The following is a 15,439-nucleotide window of genomic DNA, read 5'->3' on the forward strand; positions in this document are numbered from 1 at the left end:
TTCATAGAGGCGCCATTGTTTTCTATTGCTCTCAAAAACAGCATATCAACTTGAAGTTACTCCCAGACTTACAAGTCTGCTCAGGAATGGATGGTGTGCTTCACCTCGCTTGCTGATTCATATTTTGATGATACTTTCGAGGGAGACAAGGAAGAGAGGTAGGTATTCTTCATATTCTCAATTCTATCCAGTGTAACTGCTTCTGCATTTTTTTATATTCTTCATATATTCCTGTTAATATTTTGATGATATTTATCGGGGGAATCAAAGAGGAGAAGTTGGTGTTAATCATTCTGCATTCTCAACTCATTCTGAATTATATTCAGTATACCTGCTTCTGCACTTTTTATATTTTTTCAATAATCAATGTTATATTCAAAGAGATCATATAATTCTATTTCTGGGCGATTTTGTGGGAAGGTCAACTTGAGTATGTACACATACATTTAGTAATTTCCAAATGAAGCCACGTTCATAATTATCCTTAAGGTCTATATGTGGGAGTTCAGGTATTATTTGAAGCGTTTAAGTAGGAAATTGCATTAATTCTGACCATTGGTAGCTAGGTTTCCATCCAATTGGCGATAGATTTCCATGCGAATATTCAGAAATCTTTATAAAAACTATATGCACATTTTCCCATCAAATTGACTTGTTGTGGATAAAAAGCTGTGCGTGATGACATTTTTAAATCCCCTCCCCTACAAAAAAAGTTAAATGGGTTTCCATCGCATTTTCAACTCTACTAATAGTTTTCTCACAAAAAAATGTTGTGTTATAGGCCTTTATACAAAGGGTGAGTCTAATCTTGAATGCTGATTGGTTAAAACCGCATTCCAGCCGGTATTCCACAAATTTACAGCCGGATACATCGATGACGTTAAAATGCCAATTTACTCTGTTCCAGCTGACTGCTCAATCCGCTGTCTAATCAGCCCAGCCAGGCAACTATAAAAAAAAAAGCAGTGTTTGGAGTGGCCTAAAAACAGATGTGCCAATATATCCTCCAAACACCAGCTTCTCGGGCAATGCCAATACCAGCGTGTGTCTACTCTGGTATTGACACTGCGCTCTAGCCGTCAGTTTAGTTTGCAGACACAGAGCGGATAGGAGAGCCTCCATGATGAGATTATTATGGACAGACTGTTTTTATTTGTCAAACGGCAGCCAAGCATCGATGATCATGTCACCAGAATAAGACCCTCGATATTTATTGGAAAGCAGCATCAAGCTCATCACCTTGCATTTTCACCACCCTGTTAAATGCATCATAATGCATTTCATATGTAGCCCAATAATATGCACGCTTTCCCGACGTGTCGTAGAGGGAGGACTACACAACATGTCATCGCGTGATTTACTTCGATATGATGGTTATTATATCAATATTTGCGCATAAAAGTGTTTCCTGCGACATTTCTCGCATAATTAATTTTACCGACACAAAAAGATCCTACATTGTCTAGTGTATTTTGTTTTGTCAACATTTTTAATGTCGACCTACACCTTTTCTGTTTCAATAAGGCTTGTGGTGAAATGTTCTATCTGAAGTACTTTACTTGCATATAAAGATTGTACGGAAACCCAACGGGAAAACTGGTTAGAAAGGGCCCACAGAGCATGTTTTTCCACTCACATCTGTCCCCCAGTGTTAGTTATGGAAATTAGATGTTAATGAAGCAATACAAACCAGATAGAAGTGGTTTGAGTCTTTTAGTGATAGGGGGGTGACTGGGACGGGCAATGTAACATACATTATGTTATTTAGGAAAAGTTTTTGTAAAACATGCACCTTACATCAGATCATCTTGAAACTTTATCTGTAAAGCCAACTTTCAACAAGGTTTTATATGGTCTATAATTGGTTTCTCTCTTTTCATTGTAAGTATAATTGTTCAGTGTTATGATATCCGTAAAATGCATTGGGTGTTCTATATTTAAGATTATCTTGGAAAATACAGTACCAGTCAACTGCTTGCACACACCTAGTCATTCAAGAATTTTTCTTTATTTTTACTATTTTCTACATCATCATACAGCTTTGCACACTCTTGGCATTTTCTCAACCAGCTTCATGAAGTAGTCAATTGAAATGCATTTCAATTAACAGGTGTGCCTAGTTAAAAGTTGATTTGTGGAATTTCTTTCCTTCTTGATGCGTTTGAGCCACTCAGTTGTGTTGTGACAAGTTAGGGGTGGTATACAGAAGATAGCCCTATTTGGCAAAATACCAAGTCCATATTATGGCAAGAACAGCTCAAATAAGCAAAGAGAAATGACAGTCCATCATTACTTTAAGACATGAAGGTCAGTCAATCCGGAAATTTTCAAAAACTTTGAAAGTTTCTTCAAGTGCAGTTGCAAAAACCATCAAGCGCTATAATGAAACTGGCTCTCAGGTGAACCGCCACAGGGAAGGAAGACCCAGAGTTATTTATTTTGATTTATTTCACCTTTATTTAACCAGGTAGGCTAGTTGAGAACAAGTTCTCATTTACAACTGCGACCTGGCCAAGATAAAGCATAGCAGTGTGAACAGACAACAACAGAGTTACACATGGAGTAAACAAAACAAGTCAATAACACAGTAAAAAAAAGAGTCTATATACATTGTGTGCAAAAGGCATGAGGAGGTAGGCGAATAATTACAATTTAGCAGATTAACACTGGAGTGATAAATGGTCAGATGGTCATGTGCAGGTAGAGATACTGGTGTGCAAAAGAGCAGAAAAGTAAATAAATAAAAACAGTATGGGGATGAGATAGGTAAATTGGGTGGGCTATTTACCGATGAGCTATGTACAGCTGCAGCGATCGGTTAGCTGCTAAGATAGCAGATGTTTAAAGTTGGTGAGGGAGATAAAAGTACAGGTCGCAGTGGTGGGTGGTATAAGGTGCTTTAGTAACAAAACGGATGGCACTGTGATAAACTGCATCCAGTTTGCTGAGTAGAGTATTGGAAGCTATTTTGTAGATGACATCGCCGAAATCGAGGATCGGTAGGATAGTCAGTTTTACTAGGGTAAGTTTGGCGGCGTGAGTGAAAGAGGCTTTGTTGCGAAATAGAAAGCCGACTCTAGATTTGATTTTAGATTGGAGATGTTTGATATGAGTCTGGAAGGAGAGTTTACAGTCTAGCCAGACACCTAGGTACTTATAGATGTCCACATATTCTAGGTCGGAACCATCCAGGGTGGTGATGCTAGTCGGGCGTGCGGGTGCAGGCAGCGAACGGTTGAAAAGCATGCATTTGATTTTACTAGCGTTTAAGAGCAGTTGGAGGCCATGGAAGGAGTGTTGTATGGCATTGAAGCTCGTTTGGAGGTTAGATAGCACAGTGTCCAAGGAAGGGCCAGAAGTATACAGAATGATGTCGTCTGCGTAGAGGTGTATCAGGGAATCGCCCGCAGCAAGAGCAACATCATTGATGTATACAGAGAAAAGAGTCGGCCCGAGAATTGAACCCTGTGGCACCCCCATAGAGACTGCCAGAGGACCGGACAACATGCCCTCCGATTTGACACACTGAAATCTGTTTGCAAAGTAGTTGGTGAACCAGGCAAGGCAGTCAGAAAAACCGAGGCTGCTGAGTCTGCCAATAAGAATATGGTGATTGACAGAGTCGAAAGCCTTGGCCAGGTCGATGAAGACGGCTGCACAGTACTGTCTTTTATCGATGGCGGTTATGATATCGTTTAGTACCTTGAGCGTGGCTGAGGTGCACCCGTGACCGGCTCGGAAACCAGATTGCACAGCGGAGAAGGTACGGTGGGATTCGAGATGGTCAGTGATCTGTTTGTTGACTTGGCTTTCGAAGACCTTAGATAGGCAGGGCAGGATGGATATAGGTCTGTAACAGTTTGGGTCCAGGGTGTCTCCCCCTTTGAAGAGGGGGATGACCGCGGCAGCTTTCCAATCCTTGGGGATCTCAGACGATATGAAAGAGAGGTTGAATAGGCTGGTAATAGGGGTTGCGACAATGGCGGCGGATAGTTTCAGAAATAGAGGGTCCAGATTGTCAAGTCCAGCTGATTTGTACGGGTCCATGTTTTGCATCTCTTTCAGAACATCTGCTATATGGATTTGGGTAAAGGAGAAGCTGGGGAGGCTTGGGCGAGTAGCTGTGGGGGGCGGAGCTGTTGGCCGAGGTTGGAGTAGCCATTAGGAAGGCATGGCCAGCCATTGAGAAATGCTTGTTGAAGTTTTCGATTATCATGGATTTATCGGTGGCGACCGTGTTACCTAGCCTCAGTGCAGTGGGCAGCTGGGAGGAGGTGCTCTTGTTCTCCATAGACTTTACAGTGTCTCAGAACTTTTTGGAGTTAGAGCTACAGGATGCGAATTTCTGCTTGAAAAAGCTGGCCTTTGCTTTCCTGATTGACTGCGTGTATTGGTTCCTGACTTCCCTGAACAGTTGCATATCGCGGGGACTATTCGATGCTATTGCAGTCCGCCACAGGATGTTTTTGTACTGGTTGAGGGCAGTCAAGTCTGGAGTGAACCAAGGGCTATATCTGTTCTTAGTTCTGCATTTTCTGAAAGGAGCATGCTTATCTAAGATGGTGAGGAAGTTACTTTTAAAGAATGACCAGTCATCCTCAACTGACGGGATGAGGTCAATATCCTTCCAGGATACAGGGCCAGGTCGATTAGAAAGGCCTGCTCGCAGAAGTGTTTTAGGGAGTGTTTAACAGTGATTAGGGGTGGTCGTTTGACTCCGGACCCGTAGTGGATACAGGCAATGAGGCAGTGATCGCTGAGATCCTGATTGAAGACAGCGGAGGTGTCTTTGGAGGGCCAGTTGGTCAGGATAAAGTCTATGAGGGTGCCCTTGTTTACAGATTTAGGATTGTACCTGGTGGGTTCCTTGATCATTTGTGTGAGATTGAGGGCATCTAGCTTAGATTGTAGGACTGCCGGGGTGTTAAGCATATCCCAGTTTAGGTCACCTAACAGAACAAACTCTGAAGCTAGATGGGGGGCGGAGCACAGCTGGGAGCTGAGGGGGGTCGGTAGCAGGCGGCAACAGTGAGAGACTTATTTCTGGAGAGATTAATTTTAAAAATTAGAAGTTCAAACTGTTTGGGTATGAACCTGGAAAGTATGACATTACATTGCAGGCTATCTCTGCAGTAGACTGCAACTCCTCCCCCTTTGGCAGTTCTATCTTGATGGAAAATGTTATAGTTGGGTATGGAAATCTCAGAATTTTTGGTGGCCTTCCTAAGCCAGGATTCAGACACGGCAAGGACATCAGGGTTGGCAGAGTGTGCTAAAGCAGTGAGTAGAACAAACTTAGGGAGGAGGCTTCTGATGTGGACATGCATGAAACCAAGGCTTTTTAGATCACAGAAGTCAACAAATGAGGGTGCCTGGGGACATGCAGGGCCTGGGTTTACCTCCACATCACCCGCGGAACAGAGGAGGAGTAGGATGAGGGTGCGGCTAAAGGCTATCAAAACTGGTCGCCTAGAGCGTTGGGGACAAAGAATAAAAGGAGCAGATTTCTGGGCGTGGTAGAGTATATTCAGGGCATAATGCGCAGACAGGGGTATGGTGGGGTGCGGGTACAGCAGAGGTAAGCCCAGGCACTGGGTGATGATAAGAGAGGTTGTATCTCTGGACATGCTGGTTGTAATGGGTGAGGTCACCGCATATGTGGGCGATGGGACAAAGGAGGTATCAGAGGTATGAAGAGTGGAACTAGGGGCTCCAATGTAAACTAAAACAATGATAACTAACCTGAACAACAGTATACAAGGCATATTGACATTTGAGAGAGACATACAGCGAGGCATAAAGTAATCGCAGGTGTTGATTGGGAGAGCTAGCTAAAACAACAGGTGAGACAACAACAGCTAATCAGCTAACACAACAACAGCAGGTAAAATGGCGATGACTAGGCAGAGAGGGTCGGATTAACTACACACAGAGCCTGAGTTCGCGGCTGGGGCCGACAGATAAAAAATAAATAAACGGAATGGAGTACCGTGATTAATGGACAGTCCAGCAGGCATCAGCTATGTAGCCAAGTGATCATAGAGTCCAGGGGGCAGCAGTAGATGGAACAGGGAAGCCGCCACTACGCTAGCGACACGGGAGTTTAAAGTTAATAGCCCGGGGCTAGTAGGAGCGTCTGCTCCAACGGAGGCCGGTTGAAGGCACAGCGGATGGAGTATTCGTCGGCAAAGCAGACGTGGTGGTGCAGCAGGGCGCCGTGTCGACAGAGAATCCAAGCCAGATGGCGAAAGAGGTATTGTAGAATTTAGTTTGCTAGCCGGGAGATGCGCCTGGCTCACGGCTAACTGGTGCTAGCTTCATGGCAGTGGCGTTAGCCACTATAGCCAATCGGTAGCAGCGGTGATCCGGTGCCAAGTTCCAGAGTTTACAGCAAGGATCTGGTGGAGTATTGGGCTCTATCCTTGTATGAGTGGGGTTCGGGTGAACAGCTGAGTAGGCCCGGGAGGTGGGCCTCAGGGATAGCTTCAGTACTGGGTGCCACGGTGAGTGCAAGCTAGCTGTGAGCTAGCTAGCTGCAAGCTGTGAGCTAGCTAGCTAGCTGTGAAGATCAGAAGTAGTGGTCCAGGGATTACGGCAGGAATCCGGCGTTGTTGTGGAGAGACAGTCCAATACTGGTAGACTAGCGAGTATTATCCAAGCTAAAAAGAGGGCTGGTATCTGTGCAGAAGGTAAAAGCCGCTAGCAGTGGCTAACAATGCCTAAATAGCTTGTAGCTAATTAGCTGGTTAGCTTCTGGAGGTTCTTGAATGTGTTCTATAATTGAAAATAATAGCGATTCCGTATCACATTGGGTGAAACAGGTTACCGGAAGGTATAATCAAATTAAAAATCGAAAAGAGATTGAAAATGAATTGAAATATATTGAAAAAAATACAAAAGTACACGAGAGGACAAACAAACACGTCTTCACTGCTACGCCATCTTGAACATATAGTTACCTCTGCTGCAGAGGATAAGTTCATTAAATTGCAGCCCAAATAAATGCTTCACAGAGTTCAAGTAACAGACACATCTCAACATCAACTGTTCAGAGGAGGCTGCGTGAATCAGGCCTTCATGGTCAAATTGCTGCAAAGAAACCACTACTAAAGGACACCAATAATAAGAAGAGACTTGCTTGGGCAAAGAAACATGAGCAATGGACATCAGACTGGTGGAAATCTGTCCTTTGGTCTGATGAGTCAAAATTGGCGATATTTGGTTCCAACGGCCATGTCTTTGTGAGACGCAGAGTAGGTGAACGGATGATCTCTGCATGTGTGGTTCCCACCGTGAAGCATGAAGCATGGAAGAGGAGGTGTAATGGTGTGGGGGTGCTTTGCTGGTGACACTGTCATTGATTTTTTATTTAACCTTTATTTAATAACCTCTTTGGGCTGAGATCCCGCTAACGGGATTGAAATGACAATAGCCAGTGAAAGTGCAGGTGACTAAATTCAAACAACAGAAATCTCAGAATTAAAATTCCTCAAACATACAAGTATTTTACACTATTTTAAAGATACACTTCTTGTTAATCCTAGTGTCCGATTTCAAATAGGCTTTACGGCAAAACCCATTGAGGTTAAAACCTGGCAAGAAGGCGAAACAGGGAAATAGCAGCATGTCCATAAAACATGACAGAAAAATACAGAATACACACAAAAGACAAAGTTAAAGATACAATTGAAGATTAGAAATAACTGCAGTTATCACAAACAGTGTTGATTTATTTAGAATTCAAGCCACACTTAACCAGCATGGCTACCACAGCATTCTGTAGCGATACGCCATCCTATCTGGTTTGCGCTTAGCGGTACTATCATTGGTTTTTCAACAGGACAATGACCTCACACACCTCCAGGTTGTGTAAGGGTTATTTGACCAAGAAGGTGAGTGATGGAGTGCTGCATCAGATGACCTGGCCTCCACAATCACCCGACCTCAACCCAATTGAGATGGTTTGGGATGAGTTGGACCGCAGAGTGAAGGAAAAGCAGCCAACAAGTGCTCAGCATATGTGGGAACTCCTTCAAGACTGTTGGAAAAGCATTCCAGCTGAAGCTGGTTGAGAGAATGCCAAGCGTGTGCAAAGCTGTCAACAAGCTAAAGGTGGCTACTTTGAAGAACCTCAAATATAAAATCTATTTTGATTTGTTTACACTTTTTTGGTTACTACATGATTCCATATGTGTTATTTCATAGTTTTGATGTCTTCACTATTATTCTAGAATGTAGAAAATAGTCAAAATAAAGAAAAACCCTTGAACGAGTCGGTGTGTCCAAACGTTTGACTGGTACTTTGTATGCTGAAATGCATTACTCATACATGGGCATGGTAGTACTGTTTATTAAAAATATACTTTGTGAATAGTCCTGTAGTCTTCTTCAAATGAAAGCCGCCCAAAATATGCCGACTTCATTCAGAGTCCAAAGTATAGACCAATGTATGTTGTCTCATTTTTCATTTGCATATTTTGTTAAAATATTTCAGAAAAATTGTTATACAAAAACCTCTTATATTTACATCCACATTCAACTGGTAAAGGTTAAGTTTTATATGTTTAAAGATACAAAATAATATAAGCTGTTAGGGTGTGGTGCCTGGCCAGGTGTACTATCCAGGCTGCCTGTAAAAGCAGTACTAACGTATTATGCATTCTACTGACCTTTTGAAAACATTCCAAATGACAACAAATATGTTATGATAGATTTTGATTAAGAAATCTTTCATATTTGAGTGTGTATTTCAGACTCCATAACATCCATAACGGCAGTTTTACCTCTTTAAAGTTATGACGGTAATGACAGTCTTCAAAATGATCGTTTATGTGTTCAGCTAAGCTTTTCCTTCCAATTGGCATGTTTTGACCTAAGACTTACAAACTCACAGACTTTTGTTCAGTCTTCATGTAACATCCATAACACTTATTAGCTTTATTTCTCCAACATGCCAATACTTAGAAATCCACTTTTTGGGGCATATACAGGGTATACCAGTGGAAGCTGGTGGGAGGAGCTATAGGACTCATTGTAATATGTGGAATGGAATTAATGGAACGGTATCAAACACATCAAACATATGGAGCTGTATCCCTATAGCTCCTCCCACCTGCCTCCACTGGTATACACTCACCCCAGGGGGTACTATAGACACACACATAAAACGTTTCATTCTGTGAAATGTCCATAAATGCTGGAATTGCCCCTCTATTTAATTATGTGGGGATATTAACCTACATTTTAATGAATGGACCATTGAACAGTAGGACATTGAAACCGATTGTGCCTGTGAATAATAATTATTTCCATTTCATGATTAGGGCCTGGTCATATATGGCCCTTCATGTTTGGGGATGTGTGTGTGTGTGTGTGTGTGTCTGTGTGTGTGTGTGTGTGTGTGTGTATGTGTGTGTGTGTGTGTGTGTAATCCAAAATGGGTAAATAATCAAACATTTGTTATACCAGTAAGTCTGTCAACAATGTTTTGTGTTCATGTGTTACTGTATTTATTCAATGTAACAACAGTGAAAACAACTCCCAAGTGAACATGGGTTTATCCAAGTATTGACAGTTCCACTGACCGTTATCTTGTTGGGATGGAATGTAAATGACCTACAACTATGTTTCTGCTGTACACCAACTGCCATTTCTATCTCTGTCTCCATCTGAAGGTTACAAAATGAAGACTTTCATTCTTTTATATTTTCTAGGACTAACTTGCAACAAGGTTGGTCAAGATTTCAGCTATATGTTTGTAGCAAACCAAATACTTAATTACAAACTTGAAAATTGGCCCGATTCCATAATAATTGTATAATGTATCTTTCTGGTTTGTTCCTGCTGCACATATGTGCTTGAGTAATAATGGGATGTGTTTTTGTTGCTGTTGCTCAGGTCTCTGCAAATGGTAAGCTAATTTACATTTTTTCCCTATTTTGAAGACTATGTCTACCTCCCAAATGGCACCCTTTTGGTCCACTACCCTAATCCTATTCCCTTTTGACCCACTACCCTAATCCTATTCCCTTTTGGTCCACTACCCTAATCCTATTCCCTTTTGGTCCACTACCCTAATCCTATTCCCTTTTGGCCCACTACCCTAATCCTATTCCCTTTTGGTCCACTACCCTAATCCTATTCCCTTTTGGTCCACTACCCTAATCCTATTCCCTTTTGGTCCACTACCCTAATCCTATTCCCTTTTGGACCCACTACCCTAATCCTATTCCCTTTTGGTCCACTACCCTAATCCTATTCCCTTTTGGCCCACTACCCTAATCCTATTCCCTTTTGGTCCACTACCCTAATCCTATTCCCTTTTCCCTACCCTAATCCTATTCCCCTACTACCCTAATCCTATTCCCTTTTGACCCACTACCCTAATCCTATTCCCTTTTTACCCTAATCCTATTCCCTTTTGGCCCACTACCCTAATCCTATTCCCTTTTGGTCCACTACCCTAATCCTATTCCCTTTTGGTCCACTACCCTAATCCTATTCCTTTTTGGTCCACTACCCTAATCCTATTCCTTTTTGTGTACTACTTTCAGCAAGGGATAGCTGCAGGTAGCCTCCTACAACCAGACTGATCTCCCAAGATTGTCAGATCAGTCTGGTTGTAGGAGGCTAGGCTCCAAATATCATCTGGGACATTATCTATAGTCTGGAAGCAATCCAGAAATGAAGGTGCCACAAGGGTTGTTGGGGTCAATTCCATCTAGATTCAGTTAATTCAGGAAGCATTTGACTGAATATAAATTAAATTGACCCCAACCCTGCCATATAGCTAACACAGTAATACGACAGGACTCCATAATCATGACATAATGCTGCTGATAGAGGTATGGGTAAACAGTGAGCATCTGACAATTTATCATTTGCATGCCCGCTCTTACTCTGAATTCCTTGTACAGTACTTCAAACTTTACATACTCTATTTCTAAAGTATGTTTTGCATGGTGTTTTGCATGTTTCAGGCAACTCAACAAAAGTCTACTATATGGTACTGAGGACTGAGGCGTCCATACCGGACAACCGTATTAATGCTATACTCAAATCTTTTAAAATGGACAATCCTGTGAGTGTTGACACCCTTAACGTCACAACAGGTAAATATGTATGCAATACTGTAGCTGGTTTACGAATGTAGTATCAAATACTCTAACATGGGAAACATTGCATTATTAAACCTACTGTAATAACACACACGTCTAACCCCGTGTCTATTCAGTATAGGCCTATATAAAGCAAACTCTATATATGTGCCTACACATTGTGTTCCCTTCATTTTAATTTCATTTATTTGGGGGTAAATATGGCTAAAATTATGCACTGAAATTATTTCAACAGATTGTGTCCCTCTTCAAAACAAAACTCAGTGCAAATGCACACCAGGGCATATCTGGAGTGTTGCAGTGTGTCAGTCTTCACCTAACTGTTGTAAACAAAAAAACTGCACATTTGAAACCACAGAAACAAAACCAATGTGTCTCCCTGAAACAAGTGTGTGTGTGTGTGTGTGTGTGTATTGTGTGTGTGTGTGTGTGTGTGTGTGTGTGTGTGTGTGTGTGTGTGTGTGTGTGTGTGTGTGTGTGTTAATCCAAAAATGTGTACATAATCAAACATACCAGTCTGTCAACAGTTTGCATTTTCCACAAGCCAGTTCAAAGACAGAATGCAAAAGGCCCAGTACACATTGCAAATAATGATCTCTTTTATTCACAGTTACTGTCATTGGACAACTTAACATAGCTGGAAGGGTATATTTTGAAAGTTACAGCAATCCAAATTCTAATGAATATAAAACCTTGCATGATGAATTATTGCCAAAGGTATTTGTCAAATTTATACTGTTTATATAAAAATGGTTCAAAATATGGGAATGGGTTACTAGAATGTTCTAATGACACACACAGAATGAAGACAGGAACTATAATTTAGAGGGAGATATATTATTTAGATATATTATTGCAAATACCACATTAAACTATGTTGACAATATACTCTTCACAGATCTATGTGCATGATCATTCTTAATTTGTTTTTTTATATTCTTTGTTTTTAGCTGAAAGCGGTGTACAGTACATTGAATTCATTTGATGACATACACATCACAGGGTTCAGGTAATTCAGCTCGTTTACAAATGATGTTCTGTTTTTTGTGGGATCGACATACAGTAGACCTGATCTTGTTCCTTGTTTTTGCTTTAAGTCGTGGTAGTGTCATCATCGCTTTTGAAATGAACCTCAACGACGTTTCAGCTGATGTCCTTGCAAGCAAAACAGCAGAATTGGAAAAAATACTGAATTCTACGTTCACGCTAGAGACAGCAGGTATGTCTATCTAAATCAGGGGCTAGCTACATCGGGGGCTGTATGTATCAAGCATCTCACAGTATGAGTGCGGATTTAGTATCAGTATGGCCTTTTAGATCACAATGGCTGTGCTTATTTACACAGGCAGCCAATTCTGACCTTGTTTCTCAAATTGCCCAATTAGTGGCAAAAGAGCTAATCTGATTAGTGACAAAATATTAGAATTGGTTTGACTGTATGAACACAGTAAATTAATAATAGTATATGGACAAGGGGACCTGATCCTAGATCAGCATTCCTACTCTGGGATGCTTGATACAGTGCCTTCGGAAAGTATTCAGACCTCTTCACTTTTTCAACATTTTGTTACGTTACAGCCTCATTCTAAAATGTATTAAATTGTTTCCCCCCCTCTTCAATCTACACATAATACACCATAATGACAAAGCAAAAACAGGTTTTTAGAAATTGTTGCAAATGTATAAATAAATAAAAAATGAGATGTCACATTACTCAGTAATTTGTTGAAGCACCTTTGGCAGCAATTACAGCCTCAAGTCTTCTTGGGTATGACGCTACAAGCTTCGCATGTGATGTCTAATATTAAAGAAGTCTTGAGGTATTGCTTGACTGAGGTAGAGTACCTTATAATGAGTTGTAGATCACAATATTTACCAAGAGAGTTCTCATCTATATTATTCGTAGCCGTCTATTTACCACCCCAGACCGATGCTGGCACTAAGATCGCACTCAGCCAACTCTATAAGGCCATAAGCAAACAAGAACATGCTCAACCAGAAGCAGCGCTCCTAGTGGCCGGGGACTTTAATGCAGGCTAACAAATCCGGTTTACATTTTTTTTACCAGCATGTCACATGTGCAACCAGAGGAAAAAAGAACTAGGCCACCTTTACTCCACACACAGAGATGCATACAAAGCTCTCCTCCCACCCTCCATTTGGAAAATATGACCATAATTCTATCCTCCTGATTCCTGCTTACAAGCAAAAACTAAAGCAGGAAGTACCAGTGACTCGCTGAATATGGAAATGGTCAGATGAAGTGGATGCTACGGTACAGGACTGCTTTGCTAGCACAGACTGGAATTTGTTCCGGGATTCATCCAATGGCATTGTGGAGTATACCACCTCAGTCAACGGCTTCATCAATAAGTGCATCGACAACATCGTCTCCACAGAGACCGTACATACATATCCCAACCAGAAGCCATGGATTACAGGCAATATCCTCATCAAGCTAAAGGCTAGAGCTGCCGCTTTCAAGGAGTGGGACACTAATCCGGACGCTTCTAAGAAATCAAGTTATGCCCTCAGACGAACCATCAAACAAGCAAAGCGTCAAAATAGGATGAAGATTGAATCCTACTACACCGGCTCTGATGCTCGTCGGATGTGGCAGGGCTTGAAAACTATTACTACCTACAAAGGGAAATCTAGACGCAAGCTGTCCAGGCGAGCTAAAGGCCTTTTATGCTCGCTTCGAGGCAAGCAACATTGAAGCATGCACTAGAGCACCAGCTGTTCTGGATGACTATGTGATAACGCTCTCGGTAGCCGATGTGAGCAAGACCTTTAAACAGGTCAACATTCACAAAGCCGCAGGGCCAGATGGATTACTAGGACGTGTACTCAAAGCATGCGCGGACCAACTGGCAAGTGTCTTCACTAACATCTTCAACCTCTCCCTGACTGTCTGTAATACTTACATGTTTCAAGCACACCACCATAGTCCCTGTGCCAAAGGAAGCGAAGGTAACCTGCCTAAATGATTATCGTCCAGTAGCACTCACGTCGGTAGCCATGAAGTGCTTTGAAAGGCTGGTCATGGCTCACATCAACAGCCTCCTCCCAGATACCCTAGACCTACTCCAATGTGCATACCGCCCCAACAGATCCACAGATGATGCAATCTCAATCCCCACTGCCCTTTCCTACATGGACAAAAATAGCACCTATGTGAGAATGCTGTTCATTGACTACAGCTCAGTGTTCAACACCATAGTGCCCACGAAGCTCATCACTAAGCTAAGGACCCTGGGACTAAACACCTCCCTCTGCAATTGGATCCTGTACTTCCTAACAGGCCGCCCCCAGGTGGTAAGGGTAGGCAACAACACGTCTGCCACGCTGATCCTCAACACTGGGGCCCCTCAGGGTTGTGTACTTAGACTCCTCCTGTACTCCCTGTTCACCCACGACTGCATGGCCAAACACGACTCCAACACTATTATTAAGTTTGCTGACGACACAACAGTGGTAGGCCTGATTACCGACAACGATGAGACAGTCTATAGGCAGGAGGTCAGAGACCTGGCAGTGTGGTACCAGGACAACAACCTCTCCCTCAATGTGAGCAAGACAAAGGAACTACAGGAAAAGGCGGGCCAAACAGGCCCCCATTAACATCAACAGGGCTGTAGTCGAGCGGGTCGAGAGTTTCAAGTTCCTTGATGTCCACATCACCAAACAAACTATCATGGTCCAAACACACCAAGACAGTCGTGAAGAGGGCACGACAAAACCTTTTCCCCCTCTGGAGACTGAAAAGATTTGGCATAGGTCCCCAGATCCTCAAAAAGTACTACAGCTGCACCATTGAGAGCATCCTGACCAGTTGCATCACCGCCTGGTATGGCAACTGCTCGGCATTTGACCATAAGGAGCTACAGAGGGTAGTGCGTAAAGCCCAGTACATCACTGGGGCCAAGCTTCCTGCCATCCAGGATCCATATAATAGGAGGTGTCAGAGGAAAGGTCATAAAATTGTCAGAAACTCTAGTCTCCCAAGCCATAAACTGTTTTCTCTGCTACCGCACGGCAAGCAGTACCGGAGCGCCAAGTCTAGGTCCAAAAGGCTTCTTAACAGCTTCTTACCCCAAGCCATAAGACTGCTGAACAATTAATCAAATTCCCCCTATTTGTTTTGTACACTGCTGCTACTCACTGTTTATTATCTATGCATAGTCACTTCACCCCTATCTACATGTACAAATTACCTCAACTATCCTGTACACTGCCTCGGTACCGGTACCCCCTGTATATAGCCTCGTTATTGTTATGTTACTGTGTTACTTTATTTTTTACTTTAGTTTATTTGGTAA

General features: G+C 42.3%; 1 protein-coding gene across 3 annotated transcripts in view; it reads left to right on the forward strand.

Moving 5' to 3' along the window:
- The window catches only part of adgrf3a (adhesion G protein-coupled receptor F3a), a 26,550-nt gene continuing 11,111 nt past the window's right edge, over window positions 1-15,439 (forward strand). For 2 of the 3 annotated variants that reach the window (XM_042325207.1, XM_042325208.1), the window contains exons 1-8: window positions 1-158; window positions 9,675-9,730; window positions 9,898-9,910; window positions 10,980-11,111; window positions 11,353-11,506; window positions 11,726-11,834; window positions 12,068-12,126; window positions 12,215-12,336. In XM_042325207.1, the coding sequence (XP_042181141.1) occupies window positions 128-158; window positions 9,675-9,730; window positions 9,898-9,910; window positions 10,980-11,111; window positions 11,353-11,506; window positions 11,726-11,834; window positions 12,068-12,126; window positions 12,215-12,336 (676 nt within the window). In that variant the 5' untranslated portion in view covers window positions 1-127. The remainder of the gene's footprint in view (window positions 159-9,674; window positions 9,731-9,897; window positions 9,911-10,979; window positions 11,112-11,352; window positions 11,507-11,725; window positions 11,835-12,067; window positions 12,127-12,214; window positions 12,337-15,439) is intronic. The other variant, XM_042325205.1, reaches the window with a different exon arrangement.

Source organism: Oncorhynchus tshawytscha, linkage group LG08, assembly GCF_018296145.1.
Source record: "Oncorhynchus tshawytscha isolate Ot180627B linkage group LG08, Otsh_v2.0, whole genome shotgun sequence".
NCBI classification, from domain to species: Eukaryota; Metazoa; Chordata; class Actinopteri; order Salmoniformes; family Salmonidae; genus Oncorhynchus; species Oncorhynchus tshawytscha.